This window comes from Ammospiza nelsoni, chromosome 12 (genome assembly GCF_027579445.1).
Source record: "Ammospiza nelsoni isolate bAmmNel1 chromosome 12, bAmmNel1.pri, whole genome shotgun sequence".
In the NCBI taxonomy this organism is placed as follows: Eukaryota; Metazoa; Chordata; class Aves; order Passeriformes; family Passerellidae; genus Ammospiza; species Ammospiza nelsoni.
Genome location: NC_080644.1, coordinates 5512699 through 5533977, shown reverse-complemented (window position 1 = coordinate 5533977; position 21279 = coordinate 5512699). Strand labels below are relative to the sequence as shown.

Genomic DNA, 21279 nt, shown 5'->3' with positions numbered 1-21279 from the left:
AGATCTCGCAGCTCCCTCTGTTGGCATCTGCTCGAACCTATCAGTGAGGATACATAAAAAGGCGGAAATGTATTTTTATTTTTTTTTAGCAGGATCACCACATGGAAGGTGATCTGTGTGTGGGGTGTGCCCCACCTCACCCAAGAATCACTTTGTTTGTGGCATTATTCTTAACAAGTGATGCTGGATCATGCCTGCTGATGCTTTACCTTCCAAACCTTTGCTGAAGGCAGCTTTTCACTCATTTTTCCCAAATCAGTGAGAAGATGTAGCTGGATGAACTCTGATGTACAGGTACACATGAGGATGCTGTGAAAATCTGCCAGCCCAGCTACTCTCCCTGCCCAGCCTCCCCCAGGAGTTTATCATATCAAATATACTCCTCTGGCCCTCACTCATCACAAAAATTAACACCTCTGCACTCAAAGCAAAACCACAGTTTGCAAATGATTCACTGCCTTTATTCTTTTTAGGTCTTTCCATAGCAAAAACTTGCAGACCACAAGCTTTGGCTTAAACAAATAACAGTACAGATAAAACAGTTTCAATGCTTCACCAAAGAGGTATGATGAGAATGAAATGTAAGCCTCAAGTGCAGGTCAAATATTTAACTTATTGGCCAGTTCCAGGGACAGATAACTTGGACAGCTCACTGGAATGGTAGCTGGATTCACAGAGAAGGCACAGCCAAACACTTTCCTTTGGAGATCAGTTCCAAATTTCCCAGCTGGCAGATCCAAGGCGTGGCCAAGATTCAAATGTGAGTGATTTAAACTCACCAACTCCTCCACAAGAAATGCTGCAACCAGCAAAGAGAACCAGAACTGACTCCCTGTGCTCCTGACCTGCAGCACTGGATGGGCAGGGAAGATGCTCTAAAACCCCACAAAACCCACGGGGATCTTTTTTCTGTCACTAAAGGAAAGGCCATGCAAGCAATCTGCTCAGACTGGACAAAGGACAGGCTGACAGAGATGGACAGGCCACACAGCCTCGGGCCTCTTTGGCAAGCCTGGCTATGTTTGTGTTTGTTACTGGGTGTTTTTCCTAATTTACCCACTGATTTCAGATTCCCAGCAGCCTTCCTGGCCCTGCAGCACCCCAATACAGAGTGGCACCTATGGTAGCAAATGGCCTTTTAGAGAAAAAACAGCACAGGAGGAGAAAAATAAAATACTTTCTTATCTCTCTGTCCTATCAGGCCACATAGATTCCTTATTCTCTTGGGAAGATATCAGGCAGTGCCATCCTTGTCTCTAACTCTGCCCAGTAAGTGGCTCAGCTCAGATCAGTGATGCTCATTAGTGTCTCTGCAATTAAAAGTATTTTCACTACAAATCAGACCATTCAGCAATTTTACACAGCTCCAAAATGTCTTCCAAGAAGAAATCTGGCAAAAAAAAAAATTGGTGAGGAAGAGGAAAATAGGATTTTTTTTCCACCTGAATCCATAGCTTTCCTGCACTGCAAGGTCCTTGGGAAACCTGCTCCTAGCCCGAATTTTCTGGTAAGCACTAAAAGATCCTTTCAGGCTACAATCAGGGGGTTGGAGGAGAGGCAATGAATTGCTTTAATGTGAAATTCACCTTTAAAATTGATCCTACAGAACCAAACACTGGAGGCTGGTAGATCCTCCCCTTTGAGAAACAGTGCTGGATTTGGTGGGAGTACCACTCAAAACAAGCATGCAGAATCAGCCCTCAAGTACATAAAATATAGGATTTGTCGCTTAAATTTTAAAATATTTATAAATAACTTTAAGACATTCAAGCTCAGAGGTGTCTACAGCCAAGTGTTTCCCTCTGACACGGGGATCCACATCCCTGTGGATGCCCAATGCAGAAATTTGATTTATGCTTAACATAGAAACAAAACCTGCCCATGCCAAGCTCTTTGGAAAGTCTCCCTCTGTGCTTTGAGAGCACGTGGAGGACACATCTGATCATGCAGAAAGCATTTGGGAGTTGTGGATCCACAGCACAGGGTGTGACCAGTTCTTCCCATACATTCACAGCATCACCCAAAGCAGCTGCAGAGGGATTCCTCAGCTGCACTGCTGGGTCAGCCCAGCTGAGCCCGAGCCCAGGGCACAGCTCAGCTCTGCTCTCATGGTGCAGCTGCCCCACCTGGGCTCAGGGCTGGGCTGAGGCCACCAGGGAGAGAAGGGACACACTGGACAAAGCCAGGCTTGGCACCGTGTCCCAGCTCAGTGACAGCAGCACTGACACAGCCCCATGGCCCTGGGCACACAGCCCTGAAGGAAAGCCTGGGATTAACCTCACAGCCCTGGAAACTGGCTGTACCTGCTGCAGAACGAAGGCACACAAGGGGTTAAGGGCAGAGGTACTCGTTGGGGTGTTCCTGTCACACCCCGCAGGACACCTGGTGGCACAGCAGCCCCAGAGCTGTCCCAGGTGGTCCCAGCACAGCAGAGCTTGGCAGCCACACTCCCACATGGAGAAGCAGCTCCCCTCAGGAGGGCATGGAACCACAGCAGCCTTGGGGGGCAGGCCAGGCCAGCTGCTTTGGCCACAAGGATATTTGTCCACGAGACACAAACTGGGACAAACTTGTCCCACAAACCATATCCTCGCTGGAGATGTTGAGCTGGTGGCTCTGCAAGTCACCAGCTACAGCCCTGAGCAAAAAAATGAACTCTAAATTTAATCTTCTCCCATGGGTTTCATCCAGACCCATTATGTACTTGGTTTCAGCATTTTTTTTCCTGTTAAAACACCTAAAAAAAAAAAAAAAAAAAAAAAAAAAAAAAAAAGTAAAATGTTCTTTGGCACTTGTGCAAGAATGATCCATAGATGTGACACTCAGCTGCTTCTTGGGCTCATCCCTAAAGATCCACATACACAGAGTCTGTGTCCACCCTCTGGGCCTCTCCAAACAGGAGGAATGTGCAGAGCCCGATGCTGTTCACAGCTGCCACCAGGTTGAAAACAGAGATCCAGGAGCCAGTGGTCTCAATCAGGTACCCAGCCAGGTACACACAGATGACACCTAGAGAGAAGAGAAAATGCAGAGGCTCTGGGCTGGATCTGCTCTCTGCAGGGAGAGGAAAGGAGGAGCTGCAGGAATGTAATTTACCTAGGAGGGCTCCTCCTGTATTTGCAACCCCTGGAAAGAAAAGATGTGAAAAGAAATTGTGAAAACCCACAGACACGAGAGGTTTCATCAGTGCCACCAACCCCTGGTCTGCATGTTGGGCAAAATGCCTTCGTGACTGTGCAATCACTGACTGGTTTGAGCAGGGATGGACCCTAAAGCTCAGCTCATTCTATTCTATTGCCATGGGCAGGGACTCCTTCCCCTAGCCCAGACACTGCCCAGAGCTGCCCCTGCTCAAACCCTGAGGCTGCTGACCATGTCCCCACCTCTCCAGCACAGAAACCCCACAGAACCCTTACCAAAGAGCAAGAAACCCCACAGAACACTTACCAAAGAGCATGAAACCCCACAGAACCCTTACCAAAGACAAGAAACCCCACAGAACCCTTACCAAAGAGCATGAAACCCCACAGAACCCTTACCAAAGACAAGAAACCCCACAGAACCCTTACCAAAGAGCATGAAACCCCACAGAACCCTTACCAAAGACAAGAAACCCCACAGAACCCTTACCAAAGAGCAAGAAACCCCACAGAACACTTACCAAAGAGCATGAAACCCCACAGAACACTTACCAAAGAGCATGAAACCCCACAGAACCCTTACCAAAGAGCAAGCCAGCACATGAGGGGGCCAGGTCCTGCACGTTTACTGAGATGCCACTGGTGAGAGACAGAGGGGGAGATCAATGGCTGTTTGAATGGAACATGACTGCTTTTCCATCACTTACACAGTTTGATTTGTCAAACACAAGGAAAGCTCCTGGATGAGAAATGGCACTGGCAGAAGCTGAGTAAAGCAGGTGAGTTATCAGAAGAAAAACAATTCAACTCAAAGTGTTCAGTGTTCAATTCCCCTCCTGCTCCATCTCCCTCCTCCTGGCTGGTCCAAGCCCTTCCATGCTAGAGGTTTGCTGGATTATTTCCAAACTCCACCAGCCTCACAGGGTCCCAACCACAATGCTCGGGCAGGTGCCAGTTCTTATTCTCACAGCCAGGTCTCCTCCAGGACCCCAAAATGCCAAATGTGCAGGGACCTTAGGGCCCCCAAGGCTCTCCTCACCTGTGGTTGAAGGTCTGCAGTCCAACAGAGGCTGAGGCAAACACTATTGCTTTGCAGAAACTGGAGGTCTGGCCCAGGCACAAAGCAAAAATGCTTGAGACACCAGAGCCAATGACCTGGAAAAAAGGGAAAATTAAACACCACAGCACGTTTTCTGCAAGAAGAAAGCAACTCCTGCCACGAACAAACTGTTCCCTTTTCCAATGCCATGAGTTTGTGTGCTGCACCCTGTGCTCCTCTTTTTCCCCCCTCAATGTCCTTCTGTGCCAGAGGTGTGTCCAGAGGGATGTGATGCTGCAGAACAGGGGATACACTCTGTTCTCACCCAGCATTTCTATTTTCACCCTTGTATTGTTACTTCCTCAGTACCTAAGGGGTCATTTGGAATAACCAGGGACAGGTTGTGCAAGAAAACCCCTCCAGAGCACTCTCTGTGCTCAAAGCTGCCATTAACCCAGGCTCTGTTCCTCAGCCAGGGTTCTCCTCTGGATTTCCTTTCACACATCCTGAACACCAGGTAATGTGCAAAGGCAGAAAATCCTGTTTCCATCTATAACCCCCAACCCAGCTCCATGCAAGGTCTAGCCTGCCACACAATCAGAGTTTAAGTGATAACTCAGGTTCCTCTGCCACAGCTCCAGCTCTCTTACCTGCATGAACTTACGAATGGTGATGGTTCTGTACCCTGGAGAAGAAAGAGACACTTGGAGTTAAGCACAGCTCACTTTGCTGTCCAGCAAGGAAACTACAACATCAGTAGATTTCAGATGCCCAAATTTCATCTCCAGGTGGATGAGGTCAAAGAGAGCCCCAAACACAGCAATGGGATTTGGTCACTAGACAATTTATTCTGCTTTTGTATCAGAACCTCACATTGTTTATTTGCTGGGTCTCCTCCCCATCAACAAGCCCTCCTCCTCCCACCCAGGTCCTCCTCCCACATCCCATAAGAGCTGAGGAAAAGCCATAGAGAGCTCTCACCTTGACTAATTAAATGATCAGACAGAAATCCACTGAACAAGCTCGTCGGAATTGCAACCAGCCAGGGGACTACATTAAACACCCAGCCCTGAAAAGAAGTGAAAACCAAGAAAGATTTGTTGTCAGAGCTGAGTTTGTTTGCAAATATTTTGACAGTCTGTGGTACCTGTAGAAAAGAGAAATAATGAAGCACTCAGGGCTTGTTGCAGCACCAGCACCCCCTTGGCAGAGCCAGCTCTCAGCTGCCCTGTGCCCCAATCCAAGCTCTGTGAGGGAGCAGGTGCATCACAGCCTGTAGCATTTGTAGATTTGTCATTTTTCCTTCTTCCCCAGCAATGCTGCATCCAGGGGAGAGGCAGAAAACTCTGGGAAAGAGGGATTAAGCACAGCAAAGTTCACTGCTCAGCGAGAAGACGTGGTGGGCAGCCACAGAGCCCTGGGAAGCTCAGTGTGGGTTTCCTGTGGGTCCCCAGCAGAGCTGCTGGCAAAATTTCCAGCAGCTTCCAGCTCATTAGCAGCATTACTGTGTGAGGCTGAGGGAGCAGAGCTGGATTTTCTAATGGCAGGATTAGGGAACATTATGAGCACCAACATCCTTCGGCCCATTTTCAATTAAGTGAGCTGCAGCTGTAATCACAGACCATTAGTGGTCAGCTGGATTACAGCTGCTCAGGGGCACTTTGGTGCTGAAATCAGTGTGGGCTGGGGCTGGATTTCATCTCAGCTGGTTGAACCCACTCATCCATGCATGCACCCACCACCCCCAGCATCTCCCCCTTTGCTCAGAGCCCATCACCCTGCAGGGGCATCTCCTCCTCCTGTCTGGCTTTGGGATGTGTGGGAGGGCTGAATGATCTTGGGTTTGAATAACCCTGTTAAAGATGCTCCTGGAAATCACACCAGGGTCCATCTGCATCTTTCCATGCCTTTGAAATCTGGGTCTGGGTCGTTTTTGACAATGTTAGCTCATGGGCTTTGTGGGGTCGTGCTGCCTGTTAAGAGCAGCTCAGCACATCAACCTCAGCTTTGTCTCATCACACAGCCCATCACCCTGAGCCAAACCCTGCATCACCTTCACTCAGGTGGCCACAAACAGCTGCCCAGCTCACCTGCAGCAAGCGATTTTGGCACCTGCAGCAAGGGATTTTGGCCAGCAGGTGACCCAGGTTACCCACACTAAGGATTATCACCCATCCTTTAAAACCAAGCAGCCTCAGCCCGTTTCAAACAGCACAAAACGATTATCAGCTGCAGGAGCACTCTATAGAGCATCTTACATAAGGGCACCATGATATAATGCCTAACAGATGGTAAATTACTGCTGCACAAGCACATTACTCGAGGTGCACAGATCTTGTCACAACAATATGTTTGCTGGTTTAACACATGATTTTAATATAAATATCAAGTATGCCATAAAGAGCTTTACATATGTAATATGAAAAGGCATTTGTAAGCAGCTCTGGAAATTGTAAAAAGCTAACAGAGTCATTGTGGAGGAGACTGAGTTTCTGAGAACAAGATGAAAATGCCAGCTCTCAGCCCAGATCAGTACTGCCTGGATTTTTGAAAAATGGGAGTATCGTTTGTGCTGAGGAGAGGGGAGCTTTTGTAGTATTTTTGGAGTGCACATTATTGTTATTAATGGTAATTTTAATTTAATTGTATTGTTATTAATGGTAATTTTAATTAATAATATTTATTATAATTTTTACAGGTAGGCCTGAGCTGTACAATGTTAGTCCAGTTAAAAAGTCTGTAAAAAAACTAGGAGTGAACGGTGGTTATTTTCAACAGCATAACGTCATGAGCTTTGTGCTAGTTGAAAAATTATCTTTTCCTCAGAAGAAAAGCAGTCTAAAACCCAATAAAAGCTGCTCTTCCTGCACCCTTCAGCATCCCTAAACAAGCAACTAGAAACCAGCCTCTGCAACCTGGAGAGATCTCCAAAATCATGAGCAGGGGTGCCACGGCTCCAAACCCCACAGGGCAACCTCCTCCTGCTCTCACCAAATCCCTCTGCCATCCTCTTCATCACCTCCACCCCCTTTTGGCAGGCACCTCCTTTGAGCAGCAACGCCCCTGCTTTGGAGCCAACGCACCTTGGAGTCGGGAAAGGTTTCCTTGAAGAAGGTGGGCAGCCAGGAGAGCAGGGTGAAGAAGGTGCTGGCCGTGCAGAGCTGGGCGATGATGACAGCCCTGCAAAGACACAGCTGAGAGGGAACAGTCAGCAGGGACAGGTCATGGGGCCTGGGAAAGGGAGGGCACTCCAGGTGTCAGCTCCTCACAGAAACCCCGGAGATTTTTGTCATGGAGAGCTACTCCTTTTGGCTTCCTGAGATTTTTGTCACAGCTGATTTTCAGCTTCAGATTGTCGCTGCTTTCAGCTTTCTCCTTGCAGCTGGTTCCTTGCTGCCCCACCACACAGCCCCGGGGCCAGGTGAGGTTAATTGAGGCACTAATTATGCCACTGCATTTCCCTTCCAGCCCTGCAGGAGCCCTCCTACTCCAAGAGGTGGTGTTTAGGGTTTTCTAGGGTTATTCAAGGCAGGAATGGGTTTGCTGCCCTGCACCCCCATCATCCTCCTCCTCCCTGCCTTAAAACAGCCCTTGGGAACACTCCTGGAGAGGCTTCAGTACTCACTGCAGCATCCCAGAGGGAAAATGGCCATTAAAAAGATGTTTGGCAGCAATGAAAACACAGCCTGTGCCACCCAGGGCCCCTGAGCAGCACTTGTTAGGAGCCCATTACAATCAGCATTTCCAACAAGACCCGTGGAAAATATCCCTCTGGAGGAGCACAGGACTCATCCAGGGGAACAGCCTGGGAAGGAGAAAGATTTGCCAGCAACATTCGAGCCTGACAGCCCTGTGGGCAGAACATAAACCACCTTTGCTAAGCTTACCTTTGCAGCTCTTTATTTATACTGAAGGAATTAGAAAACTGGTTCTGCTTCTCAAATATACAAAACCCACAGAGGCAGAAGAAATAAGCCCAGAGAGGAGAAAAGAGAGGATGCTGCCAGCCTGGCCAATGCATGCAGCTGCCTACCAGATCGGTGCCTTCCTGAACAGCTGCTTCCAGGGAACTTTGGTCTGCTTGGGCACTGAGAGGCCTCTCGTTAAATAGTTCATGGGGATGGTGAGTTCTGCAGGGAAGAAAACACCCCAAGGAAAGGTGTGGTCAGTAATTCCCTGTGCAGCCCTGGGACACTGCTCTACAACCACTTGTAATCTCCTTCTAGCCCTTGGTTTTTTGGCTCCACCAGTGTTGAATGCTCATGGAAACACCTTGTTACACTAAATTTTTTCCACACCCCTCCCCACCCAGCCACCTTCACCCATGTGTTTTATCTCTTTTATAATTAAACAAAAGTCCTTTGATAGAGATTGGGTTTGGATTCTGTGCAGGACCAGGCACACACCCAGCTCCCAGTGAGCTGAGTTCCTACATGCCACACTCACCCTAATAATGCTGTAGCCAGGTGTAATGGTTTGTCCATATGTGGAATTACTCCTAGGCAGTTATTTGGGAAGAGATATTGTGGATTAACTGGTTTTTAAAAGCTCTATGTGTAGATGCTCTTAGTTTGGAGTAAGTATCTTGTCCTGCTTTAGCTTAATCCACTTTGAAGATCATGCTCTGTTTTGTGTTTTCACTGGTGCTTAAAGAGTACTGAGGAGCCAGATCAGGCTCTCAGCAATGATATAATCCAGCATGGGACTTGAAATAGGAAATCAGCATTGCAAGAGCTCAAATCCTGGTTTTTGGGTTGGGGATCTTGGGTGAGACACAGTGTGTGTTACAGAACACATCTGAGCAAAAGCTTTGTGTAAAACCAGCCATGATCTGGGAAACACACAGGATTTGCAGAAACAATTGAGAGGAATCACTTAGTTCCCAGATCCCTGGGAGCACTGCCAGCCCCAGGGACGCAGCTGGACTCACCTTTCTCACTCAGGAGGTATTTGCAGGTGCAATAAACCCAGAGCAGAGTGAGCAAACCAGAGAAGTAGAAAACGCTTTCCCAGCCGTACCAGTCCAGGAGGAGAGATCCTGCAGCACCAATCAGCAGCGTTCTGCAAGGGACAGCACTCAGATTTACTGGCCTGGCTGAGAGCTCAGAATGAGCACATCAGTGGGACACTGTCCCTGGGGTCAACACTGCTGTCACCGAGCCACAGAACCCTAAAATTATTTGGGTTGGAAGGGATCTTAAAGTTCATCTTGTCCATGGGCAGGGACACCTTGCACTATCCCAGGTTGCTCCAAACCCCATCCAAGCTGGTCTTGGGCACTTCCAGGGATGGGGCAGCCACAGCTTCTCTGGGCAACCTTCTCAGCACCCTCACAGGGGAGAATTTCTCAGTCACTGCACGTGTGGGTGCTGCCACCAGTCCCACCTCTGCAACCTGTCCTGTTCCCTGGGTGGCATCTCAGGCCAGATCCTCACTGGCAGGAGAAATCCCAAAGGGACCTCACCCTCACCTGCCCCTCACTGAAAAATGGTCACTGGGGAAAGGAGGTTGGTGGTGTGCAGTATCCCAGAGAATGTTTAAAGCAGCAAAAGAAATGAGAACATTGGAAAACTAAGTGATTCAACACAGTGATATTTCTATTTGGCTTTTAAGCAGCTTTTCTATTTAGAAAGGAAATTCTGATGGAGATCAGCAGAGATGAAGTTCTATTCTTCCCATCTATCAGAGAGGACAGGTGACCAGCGTCAGGCTCTTCCTACTGAATTGGGCTGTTTCCCACAGTAATTAAATGCTGCAAACAGCCTTCAAAGTCTGGTTTGAAAAGAAAGAGAAAACAACTCATGAATCCTTGGCAGGCAGGACAGCAACTGCCTGAGGCTTCCTCAGCTGCAGCAGGAGTCCTTGAGGACCCGTGCATCCACATGTACTTTGGGCTGTGAGTTTTGCCTCCAACTGTTTAATGGCATTTCATCAGATGGGATGTCCAGAGCTGTCAGTGCTGCTCAAAGGCCTCTGAACTCACCCAAACTGGGATCCAGTCCCCACTGTGCTGTAGGTGAAGGCTCGCTCACTCTCCCGGACCCTCTGGGACAGCAGGCTGGCCAGGGAGGGGAAATACACCCCTGAGAGAAACAGCAGCAAGGCAGGGAGCAGTCAGGCACAAAAAAAAAAAAAAAAAAAAAAAACAAATTTAAAAGATCCAGAGTGAGCAAAACAGTGAGACAAAGCAGCAAAATTTTTGTCAAATTCAAAACATGGATATAAAATAAACTGAGTGGATCCATCGCCATCAAAAGTTTTTTTGTGCCTTCTCCATAATCCCCTTCCATCATCACCACTGCTACTGTAAATCCATCAGTGCCAATGCACTTCCCAGTGCTGCAGCTTGGCAAGAGGGAAGGAAAATCAAGTTATCCAAAAGTTTTGGCAAGGGCCAATTTTCTCTGAGTGTTTTGAAGGAGTTTTAAAATGTGGAAAACCAAACACGACCAGAGATGATTTCCGAAGCCAGCAGCCCCTGTCTGGCAGAGAGATTTCTACAGGGAAATGACTTGTCAGTGACTTTCTCTAGAAATGTCACTGTTTTTTCCCATGAAGTTCTGGATGTGGAGGCTGTTTTGGGGCAGAGAATTGCCCAGACACCCATGGGAAGGGTTCATGCACTGCAAACCACAGGACTTGCATCTCAATGTGCTGCACATGAGCCTCTGTGCAAGGAGGCCACTGCACAGACAGACTCATGGACAGGCTCAGGACAGGGGTCTCACCTTGCAGCAGCCCCATGAGGAACCTGGAGGAGGTCATAAAAACCAGATGGGCTGAGGTGATGTGGGTGAGCAGCGGGGTGAGCACTGTGAGGAACCCCCAGGCTGATGCTGAAAGGAGGAGAACTTTCTCACCTCCTATTCTGGAAGAGAGAAAACACATTATCACCGACAGCAGGGCAAAAGGGCAAAGTCCAAAGGGCAAAGTCCTCGAGCCCAGACTCAAGTGCCCTTCCTTGTTTAACCTGTTTTTGAGATCAACCTTTTGGTCAAACCTGTTCTTCTCTTGGCTCTTGAGGAGTAGCTCTGACCTTTTCCCTTCCCACCTCCTGCCAGCCCTGCCCATCCAACTGATCCCAGAGATCTCACAGCACTCAACTCTCTGATGATGATGAAGGGGAAGCCCAACGGCTGCCACTGTTCTGCTTCTCTTAACCAGTGATGCTGTTTTCCATTTGCTCTTTTGCAATCCTCAGCTCTGCCTTCTGCCATTCAGGTTTCTCCCGGTGTTTTCTTGCAAACTCTTAAGGACCTCAATTAAATAGCACAGTGCACTTCACAGATAATGCATCCCTTCCAGGCATGTGCTCCTCACAAAAGATTTCATAGAAAAGCTCTCTCACTAAGAATAGATTGGCTGGGGAAAGGGACCCAAGTAGGTAATGATTCAGATCCTCCCTTACAGCCAGCTGGGGAAATTGTTTGCTTTTTAATTCATATGACACAATGGAGACAGTTTTTCTAAACATGATGGAAACAGTGCATGGGGACTTGCTCAAGAAAAGAATGTAGGGCAGAGACTGGAAATGCTGAACTGAAAACAAAGATCATCTGTACAGATCAGATCAAACAAGCTGTATTTACAAAATCCTAGAACTTGGAGGGATGAGACATCCACAGCTTCTATCTGGCCACTCTAAAGTACCCACATCCCTTCTCAGCCAGAGCTTCTCCCCATGGACACACTGGAGCCTCCAACCCATCACTGGGGTCTGGAACTGAAACTGAGGGGTCAAAACCAAGCTAAGCGCCATCAAACCAAGAAAACATGAGAATAATTTCCAGTACTGGTCACTGATGTGTCCTCCAACAATCTGTGTCAAGCAGTATCCCCAGAAGAAGCTGCTGAGCACGACCCCAAACTGCTTCTTGTCCCAGTCGAAGTAGGAGCTGAGGGCCACGGCGCAGATGGGCACGGTGACACGGGCACAGTAGAGCAGGCACGTCCCCAGCAGCAGCATCGCTGTCCACACACGGCATTCAGGCCTGCAGGGAGGGACAGGAAGGTGGGACAGGGCAGGGGGGATGCTGGGCCCCTGCTGTGGGTCCCTGCACAGCCAGGGTTTAGGGGTCTGTGGTGGTGTTTACAGGGTTTTTAGGATGAGAGAAGAGACAAAGATATGACTGTATTTCAGAAGGCTTGATTTATTATTTTATTATATATATTACATTAAAACTATACTAAAAGAATAGAAGAAAAACTTCTCATCAGAAGGCTGGCTAAGAATAGAAAAGAATGAATAACAAAGGCAGCTGTCCTAGACTCTCTGTCCGAGCCAGCTGACTGTGATTGGCCATTAATTAGAAACAACCACATGAGACCAATCACAGATGCACCTGTTGCATTCCACAGCAGCAGAAAACCATTGCTTACATTTTGTTCCTGAGGCCTCTCAGCTTCTCAGAAAAATCCTAAGGAAAGGATTTTTCATAAAAAGATGTCTGCGACAGGGGTCAGCCTGGCTTTGCCAGCCGAGTCTGTCTGGATAAAATGAAGGTCAGCACAAGTCCCCCCGGGCACAGCGGTGCTGACACAGAGTGCATCCCATCTGCTGGCTTTTAGGAATGATGCCAGCTTCATCCCAAACACTATTGGAGTCCAGCAGCAAATGTCTGTCCATAGGCTGCAAAGTGCAATGGGCTGCTCGGACATCACTGGCTGCAGATGGAGGGAAAGATGGGAAGGAACCTGGTTTGTTACCCCCAAACAAGAAACTGTTCTTTAAAAGTTAAGGATAACAAAGGAAAGGTCAGGGCATGACATTGGAAGCACCTGCATGAGACACACCTCTTGGAAGCAAACATCAGTTATTTGGCATTTCTACCCATTCCCCAGGGGAGGTGCTTTGTGTGTTACCTACTAAAAGGAGGGATATGCAGGAATTCTTTAGAGAGACAGGACTTGAGGGGCCTGAAGAGCTCAGAGAGATAAGCAAAATAATTAAGTCTGGACAGATAAGAAATTTTAGATAATAAGAGTGAAAATATGTTAACAGAATATATATTTCTGGGGTGTGAATTCTCAGCATCAAGAAAAGGGCTCCTACAGGAGTAAGTGAGAAGCAAGCCAGTGATAACTTGTGGAGAAAACAAACACATTTTGCTGCAAATGTCAGGTAAATCCCTCTGCCTTCCCTCAGCCATGCCACTTTGGGTGCCCCCTTTGCCAGTGAATTACAGAGTTAAAAGCTGAGTAAGAACACCCACTATTGGTACTATTTGTGTTTGATTATTTCTCTGCCCAGAGGCCAGAGCACAAAGCACTGAGCTAACAGACTCTGTGCTCCAGGGGAATTCACTGTACCAGGGCAGTAACCCCTGGGCTTTCCAGCCTGCTGAACACACCCACCCTCCATGTGGGAAACAACCCGGGTCACCTTCTACATCAAACAGAGAGCTGGTTTCTCTGTCTTGGAATGATGATAAATGTGGGTTAATCCACACAGCACAACCCCATTTATAAAGGTGTAAGTGGGCCCTCACAGGGGGGGAGGTGAAGGAACAATGAAAAGCAGAACAGGTGAACCTGCTGGAGATGGATTTATTGCTGTTTCCTGACAGGGCAGATAAGCAGCTCAGGGCTAACCTCTGGCAGGAGGAACTGGAAGTGTTTCAGGTGGTGTTTAGAGGGCTGGAACTGTTGTTACTGTGCACACGCACGAGTGCACAAAATAACACAGAAAGTGGCAAACCTCACGTCTCTTTGCTGGAGGAATGAGTAACCAGGGCTTGACCTGCCTCAGTCATTCCAACAAGCTGGGAAATGCTCTCAGAGCCCCTCCTGGGCTTACCCTGAAAGGAAGTTATATTCACTCATATCTCCATTTGCTGCAAAACCAAAGGTGGGCTGGTTTTTAATCACCCCCAGCCAGTTCCAGCTCCACCGACCCCAGCCTGCCACAGAAAAGCACAGGGAAATCAAAGGCTCCAGGACACTGCATGGCTGGGTCAGAGAAACCCCAGCAGGACAATGCAACAGGAGTTTTTGGGTGTAAATCCCCCATCAAAGGCAGAGGGCAGGTGGGGATAACCACCATGGAAAACCTTTCAGGGATAGGATGTTTGCAGGCACAGCTCCTGCTGCCAGTCCAGGCCATAATCTCTGCTATCTCCAGGAGCACTGCACTGATAAATTTGAGCTACTGAACGTGCAATCGAGGTGATGGAGTAAAGCACAGCAGGCAGTGATGTGTGGAGGCATTTTCTTTTATTTAGCCACCAAGATAGTTTGTAAATTGTACTTTTCCCTTGAAGCAAAGGGAGACCTTCATGAGCTTTCACTGGAGTGGGGCTGAGCTCTCTCTCTCCAGTCATTCAGAATAACCTGCAGCTATCCTGATAAGCACAGAAGCATTTTATTACCAGATCAAGAGTTCTTCCTTTATCCTAAAGCCTGTATAACTCTGCAAGGTGTAAGAGGGAGAGAATAAGACCTAAGCATCTCAAGGATTCTTTACTCCATTTCTCTCAAGAAGCCTCTCCAGCTGATGTTCTGACAAAACTCCAGGGATACATTTTTCTCTTGACTTTTATTTTTATTCCACAGTACTAAATAAATCTCTGGGTGTATGACACACTCTCAATGTTCTTTTTGACTACTACTCCATTCTATATTCTCTTCCTTTATGTTTAATTAAATCAGTAGGGATTATGCCCACAACAAGTGGGGAACATAATGATGGCTTCAGTCTACCCCTTCCTCTCTAGGCAGCACATCCAGCTAGGAAAATCCATGCAAAGACTATGAGTGTCAAATGTAATCAGTAGCTGCTCACACCCACCTGGAAGCATGGCAGGAATGATTTCCCTGCAAGGACAATGACGTGCTTGCATCACAGGAAAGAGCTTTGTAAATGCATTTTCTCCTAATTATAGTTATCACAGAGGCTGCAAATGACTCAACGTTCTGCTCAGTGCAAAACAACAACAGCAGAGGTTACACTGGAGGAACCTAGACTAGCACAAAGACAGGAATTAAACCCCTCCTTTCAGAGCCCAGGAATAGTGACAAATCAAACAGAAGTTTTTGTGGGTGACATCAGCCATCTGAGAAGTGAAACCTCACCAGGGGTAGCAGATTAAATCTAACCCATCCCCTGGTGAGGGAGGGAGACAGAATGTGCTGCAGATAACCAGCCTAAGTCAGAGCACAGGAAATCACAGCCACTGCTGTCACTGGTGCCACCAGCCTGATTCACCCTCCAGCATCTCCCACCAAGATCCCTGGGCCAGTCCTGGCTGTATGTGACAGGCACTTCTGTGAGAGGGGCCAGAAAGGGGCCAGCCCTCCACACCGTTGGCAGGGAATCTCTGGAGCTTTTCTGGAGCCACTGAACTGATGTAACCTGGTGCTGAGTGATGGCAGTGGCTCCTCAGTGCCCAGCCTGATGTGCAATCCCCTCCTCCCCACAGGAGACAGGCACTGCAGGTGCATCCCCTCCTGCACACCACCGAGACCTTCTTCACTGAGCAAAGCAGCCATGCAGCCAGAAACACTTCCTATTTCACAAACCTCCAACCACCACCCAGACTATAATTAACCCAAGCCCTTATGACTCTTCCTGGGTGGCTTTTTGAGGCAGCCCTGTCTGATGTCCCTTGGTTCTCCCCCTCCAAATGCAGCCTTGGACACTGGGTGGAAATGTCTTTGCTTCCAAGCATCCCCTGACTTCCCTGAGACCCAGCTCCCACCAACCAAATGGATCCCCCAGTCAGGGCACAGTGGTTAGGATGGATTTTTCAAGGATGCCTGAGATCCCCAAAGGGGCAAAAGCAAGCTGAGCTGTCTGGCAGCCCAAGCAGAGCCAGCAGCACAGGGTATCTTTATTTGCAGTGTGTTTTCCTGCTGGAGGAATTTCTCCAGTAGATGCCACAGAGCAAATATTTATCCAACTTTTATTTCTCTTGCCTCGCCTCCCTCCTTTTCCCCGGTCTGCAGGGCTCTGGCAGACACTCAGGTCGCTGTTGAGATGGACTCTCTGGGGCTCAGGCTGTCAATTACATCCCAGTTTAGCTCCTCCAAGGCACGAGTCAGGACCCCCAGGTATTTTCAGGTGCTCACAGAGCTGTGTTAGACTGCACGACTACGAACAGCCTGTCCCAGCAACAGCTCTTGGCCAGAAGCCATCTGCAATATCTGTGGGTGTTTTCCATCCCTGCAAGGAGAACTGGGAACTGCAGCTCCTGATCTGCACAGGATGGGCACCATCAGCAGAGCACAACACCCACCTCCCAGGAAGGGCATCTCCACCTCAGTTCCCCTCTCTAAAAAGAGACCAGGAACAGTTCCTGGGGGGTGCAGGGAGAACACGTCAGTGCAGTCACCCCCTGTGCCCCCAGCCCTCCCACTGCCCCAGCCACCAGCAGGGGACACTCCCCAGGCCCTGGCAGGAGCCCAGGGCAGGATGGGGATGAGCCCACAGCGTGGTACTGAGCTCCCAGCCATGGCACCAGCTCCAAACCAGCACACCCAGCACACCCAGCAGCCCAAGCTGAGGCCACCCCCACCCAGGGGAATGTCCCCAGCACTGGCAGCTGGTGCCTGTGGTCCCCTTGTCATCCATGGTGTGTCCACACTTCCCTCATCACCCATTTCCAGGCCCATGGGATCATCTTCCCTCAAAAACACTCTTCTCCAGCTTCCCTGCCTAAAGCTTTAATTTACAATAATCTCCAGCACAAGCAGGACTGACTGACGTGGCACCAACACAGCAGCCATGCAGACACCCCTGTACCAGGAGATAATGCCCAGGTTGGTATTTTTAACCCTGTTTGACAGTCCTTTCACTTCTAATTCTTTTTTTTTCTCAACAATTTTTCCATCAAAATCTAACATGCTTGTCAAGAGAGAGGCTTGGAGTAATTCCCCCTCCCTCCTCAAGCAGATTTTGTCATGCTCTAGACCAGCTCCAAGCTAATGATTTGTCACTGTCAAAACTAGCTTTGGGGTTTAGGGGAGAGTTGTTGGATTTTTTTTCCCCAATCCAGCTAGCAGCCAAGAGGAGCAGCACAGAGGACACAGGGCTTTTTTTCCTGGGAAAGCTGCTGGCTTCCTGTCCGCCTCCTGTGCTCAAGCTCCCTCCACAGAGCTGCAGATGGCAACAAAGTGGTGTTCAGCAAACGAGCTCTGGGTTTATTCCCTCTCTTCATTTCTTGCTTTCGGCAAAAGCAAAGATGAAATTAAATTTCAGCAGCTCATATGAGCTGGAAGTAGTTGTTGAGTCCAGGTGGAGGTGGTGAGAAGACACAATAATAAAGCAGAGGCGTGCTTTGCACACTGATCTGAGGGCATCCATGGATCAGCCAGGAATGAAATGTGTGCCCTGCTTATGTTTTCCAAGTGAAAAACGTTCTCAGCAAAGTCACTATTAAACCCAGGGTGAGGAACTTGTAAAACAAAAATCCCAACCACTAAAAATACCCCAAATACCCAACTAAAGCTGCAACATCATGTTGACAAAAGATGAGGGCACAGAACTCAGAAAAAACAACTGGCTGTTGTCTCTGGGCAAAGATCAGGTGACTGGAGATCAGCCTGTGGCCGAGGGTAGGACTCCTTTTATCTCTGGAGCTTAAAGAAACTTTCATAATCACCCTTTGTCTTCAGGTGTAGCCGGAGGCTGGAGATGCAGAGTGGCTTCAGGAGTCATTCGCTTTCCCAGGGCACAGTGAGTTTTTCATGCTGCATTTCTCTCCTGGAGGCACCATCCAAAATGTGAACCCCACATCCAGAGCTGGATCTGCTTTGTGTGCAGCGACTCATTTCTCTTTTCACTGCTTTGGTCTTCCCTCAGTCAAACCAGAGATGCTTAAACCCATCCACTGCCCGAGGGGTCCTGCTTTGGCATGTCAGGATCATCATTAAGAAATGCTCTCTAACTGTCCAGATGTGCTACAAAAGCATGAAGGCTTTTTCAAGCCCCGAACAGAAATCCCCAAGTGCTGCTCTTGGAAGAGATGTGTGATAATGGAGCCATTGGAAACCTGCAGAAAAGTTTGGGAAAGGCAGGCAGGAGAAAACACAAGGCAAGAAGAGTGGAAGAGGAAAGAGAAGCCAGTTGGAGAAAGGGAGGACAAAAGAAGAAGCAGCATGAACAAAGATGGAAAAATAAACCTGCCAAGATAAGTTTTTATCTCTCCTGGCTCTGACAGATCTTGGAAGGCTGCCTGGCATGTCTTTTGTTGGAGCATGAAAGGAGAGCCCATGTCACTTCCCCCACTTGATAACACCTTGCCCCCATGGCAGCAACTCGCTTCTTGGGAAATATGGAAATTGTTTATTTGCATATACTGTTCACAAATTGTCCACCAAATTCACTTCACCCAATGAGGTAGTTTATACAACTTGACTAACCTGCTCCAATGATCTGGTCGTTCATTCCCCCTTTTTGCTCCTCCTTACTCAACCTCCACCTGCCCAGTTTACTTGAGGCCATAAAACCTCCATAAACCCTCCCCAAAGAAGGGCTGTGACCACCTCTGTGTCTACACTAAACAATGGGGACATGATCTCAGCTGCTGTGAACTACAGCAATATAGATAATGATCTGAGGTGCCTTAGGGTTATCCTGCTGCTCCTTCCCATTAACGGGATTCTCTCAATTATTAGCAGCACTTAGCACGGTCAGGATCACTCAAAATGTCAGTCTCGATCAACAGGTTGTTTTCATCCCTTTTGTTTTGGAAAGTGTTATCTATGTTTTGCATTTTTCCGAAGAGATTTGAGAAACAGGAGAGCTTGTTCTGGTCAAATTCTTTTTTTTTTTTTTTTTTTTTTTTCCTAGAGGAGAAGCCTATAAACTAAAGTTTTTCCTCGTGAAAATCTGGTGTGAGGTCGGTCCCACCACTCCCAATTCTCAAAGACTTAGGTAAAAGTTATCAGGCGGGAGACAGACGAGGAGTTTTCCTAAGCGCTTTAGGGGGAAAGAACCTTCAAATGTTAAGCGCCTCTGTGCCAAAGGTCTTCTTTAAGACCCACCGCGTTAGTCAGAGCGAGCGTGGGTTTGATGAGACATCCCAGTCTGTGAGTGCAGGAGGATTCCCCCTCGGCACAGCAGTTCAGAGCCGAACTGCCCCTGCAGAGAGCCACGGGTGAGAAACACCAACTCATCCCGGGGCAATCCCTCCCCTGGCCCCGCGTCCCTGTGCTTTGGCACGGGTGTCTGTCTGTCCTGCGGCTGTCCCGCTGTCCTGCCAGGACGGGGTCCCCGCAGTGTGACCCCAAGGCGAGGGGAAGGGGGAGCCCCAGGGCTGGGCACCACGGTGGCAGCCGCACATCAGCCAGCAGAAACCGAGCCGGATTTCTCAAGCACAGGGAGTCCCAGCTTGGAAAAGCCTCTGACCATGAATTCCAGCTGCCCCACTGGTACTTTGGAATCATCATCTCACCAGATGGGAGAAGGGGCTGATCCTGAGTCTTGGTGCTGGATGAATTTGCCAAGGAGGCAGAGAGGAGCAGCATCGGACAACGAGTCACCCTGCCTTTGCCTGTGCCCCTGCTGTTAGGAGTGCCCACCGGAGCTTTAACTGCATTTTAAGTATTTTAATGACTTTGCATCAAGAGCGGTTCTTGCTGTCTAGCTGCTGCCCAGCTCCTATTCCAGACTTTATCTCAATGAATGACTATCGCCAGTACAAACATCCCCACTGGAACGCTTCGATAAGAACCTCATAGCGGTTTTGTATTTGATTCGCTGATTACAGGCCAGAAATAAGCTCAATAGTTTTTGGTTGTTTTTTTTTTTTTTTTTTTCCCTGTTTTTCACCGTAATTCCCTATCTTCCCCCTTCCTTCTACCGTCCCTGCTGCAGTCCGGAGGAGTGAGACAGCGGGGCGGTGGGACCGTGTCCCTCCCGGAGGGCAGCAGCGACACAGGGACGGGAGGGGAGCACCAAGCTCCTCCGGAATCGCCTCTCCGGGAGCGCTGCGGGCCGCCCGACCGCCTCCATCCCGGAGCCGCATCTTTCCCGGGAGCTGCGGGGACCGAGGATGCGGGGAGGGCACCGGGGAGTCCCGGAGAGCGCCGCCAGCAGCGGAGCGCCTTTCCCGGGAGCGGCTCCAGCCTTACCTGGACCAGTAGGGCTCGGTGCCGCCATCCCGCCTCATGCCGCTGCCCGGGGGCACATTCCTGCCGCCGCCCCCCGCGGCCATGCGGGCAGCGCCTTCCGCCTCCCCGGCTCACATCGCGGCCCCGCCGCCGCTCCCGCCCCCGCCGGGCCGCGGCCACGTGTCAGCGCCTCCCGCCGCCCCCGCCCGCCGCACCGCGCCGGGAAGTCCCGCCCGGGCCGGAGCCGGTGCCGCTCTGCCAGCCCCGGAGCCGGGGAGATCCGGAAGGGCAGGTGCCGGCACCGGCGAACCGCGGGGTTCCGCTCGTTCCCTGTGCTCCGGTCATTGCTGACACCCCCAGCGGGCACAGCGGGGGCACGGAAAGAGGGGACGCAGCAGGGTTTGTCCTTCTGCTCTCGTACCTGGACAAGGAATAGTCTCCGTTCATTACTCACACCCCCAGCGGGCACAGAAAAGGGATGGGGCAGGTTCTGTCCTTCTGCTCCCATACCTGGGCAGGGAATAGCTCTGGTCATTGCTGACACCCCCAGCGGGCACAGCGGGGGCACGGAAAGAGGGGACGGAGCAGGGTCTGTTCTGCTCCCATACCTGGGCAGGAAATAGCTCCGGTCATTGCTGACACCCCCAGCGGGCACAGCGAAAGAGGGGACAGAGCAGGGTCTGTTCTGCTCCCATACCTGGGCAGGAAATAGCTCCGGTCATTGCTGACACCCCCAGCGGGCACAGCGAGGGTACAGAAAGGGGACGGAGCAGGGTCTGTCCTTCTGCTTCCGTACCTGATCCCTGCTCCCGCTGCTCTGACGGGTTTGCCAGCAGAAAAGTCTCTGCTTCTGCTTTTTAAGGATTAGAAGCGAGTATAACGTTCGCTTCCGAAGATAAAATAAATAGGGATGAGTGGTGTTGCAGCTTGATTTATGTCTGTTGGATAGAGGCGCTGCTTTGCTGTATCTGAAAGAGATAATCAAACTCATTTGTGGAAATAAATAATTGAAATTATGGCTATCTCAGTCCGCAACAAAAGGACTCGTGA

General features: G+C 49.4%; 1 protein-coding gene across 1 annotated transcript; it reads right to left on the bottom strand.

Moving 5' to 3' along the window:
* Positions 1–461: 461 nt before the first annotated feature.
* SLC17A9 (solute carrier family 17 member 9) lies at positions 462–20369 on the bottom strand. The gene is made up of 13 exons (XM_059480808.1): positions 20251–20369; positions 11973–12170; positions 10908–11047; positions 10163–10262; positions 9110–9240; positions 8213–8309; positions 7263–7359; positions 5161–5248; positions 4830–4864; positions 4180–4295; positions 3724–3779; positions 3097–3126; positions 462–3009 (listed from the first exon to the last, which is right to left on the bottom strand). Exons 1-13 carry the CDS (start codon positions 20331–20333, stop codon positions 2846–2848), a joined length of 1335 nt encoding a protein of 444 aa, XP_059336791.1. The 5' UTR covers positions 20334–20369; the 3' UTR covers positions 462–2845.
* Between the last annotated feature and the right edge of the window lie 910 nt (positions 20370–21279).

Bases quoted from the DNA above. Each gene is read 5' to 3' on its own strand.
- SLC17A9 (XM_059480808.1), bottom strand. From the start codon at position 20,333: ATGGCCGCGGGGGGCGGCGGCAGGAATGTGCCCCCGGGCAGCGGCATG. The intron at 10,263-10,907 runs GTGAGACCCCTG...TGTTTCTCTCAG, and splicing joins CCTCATGGGGCTGCTGCAAG to GGGTGTATTTCCCCTCCCTG. The intron at 8,310-9,109 runs GTGAGTCCAGCT...TCTTCCCTGCAG, and splicing joins ATACCTCCTGAGTGAGAAAG to AACTCACCATCCCCATGAAC.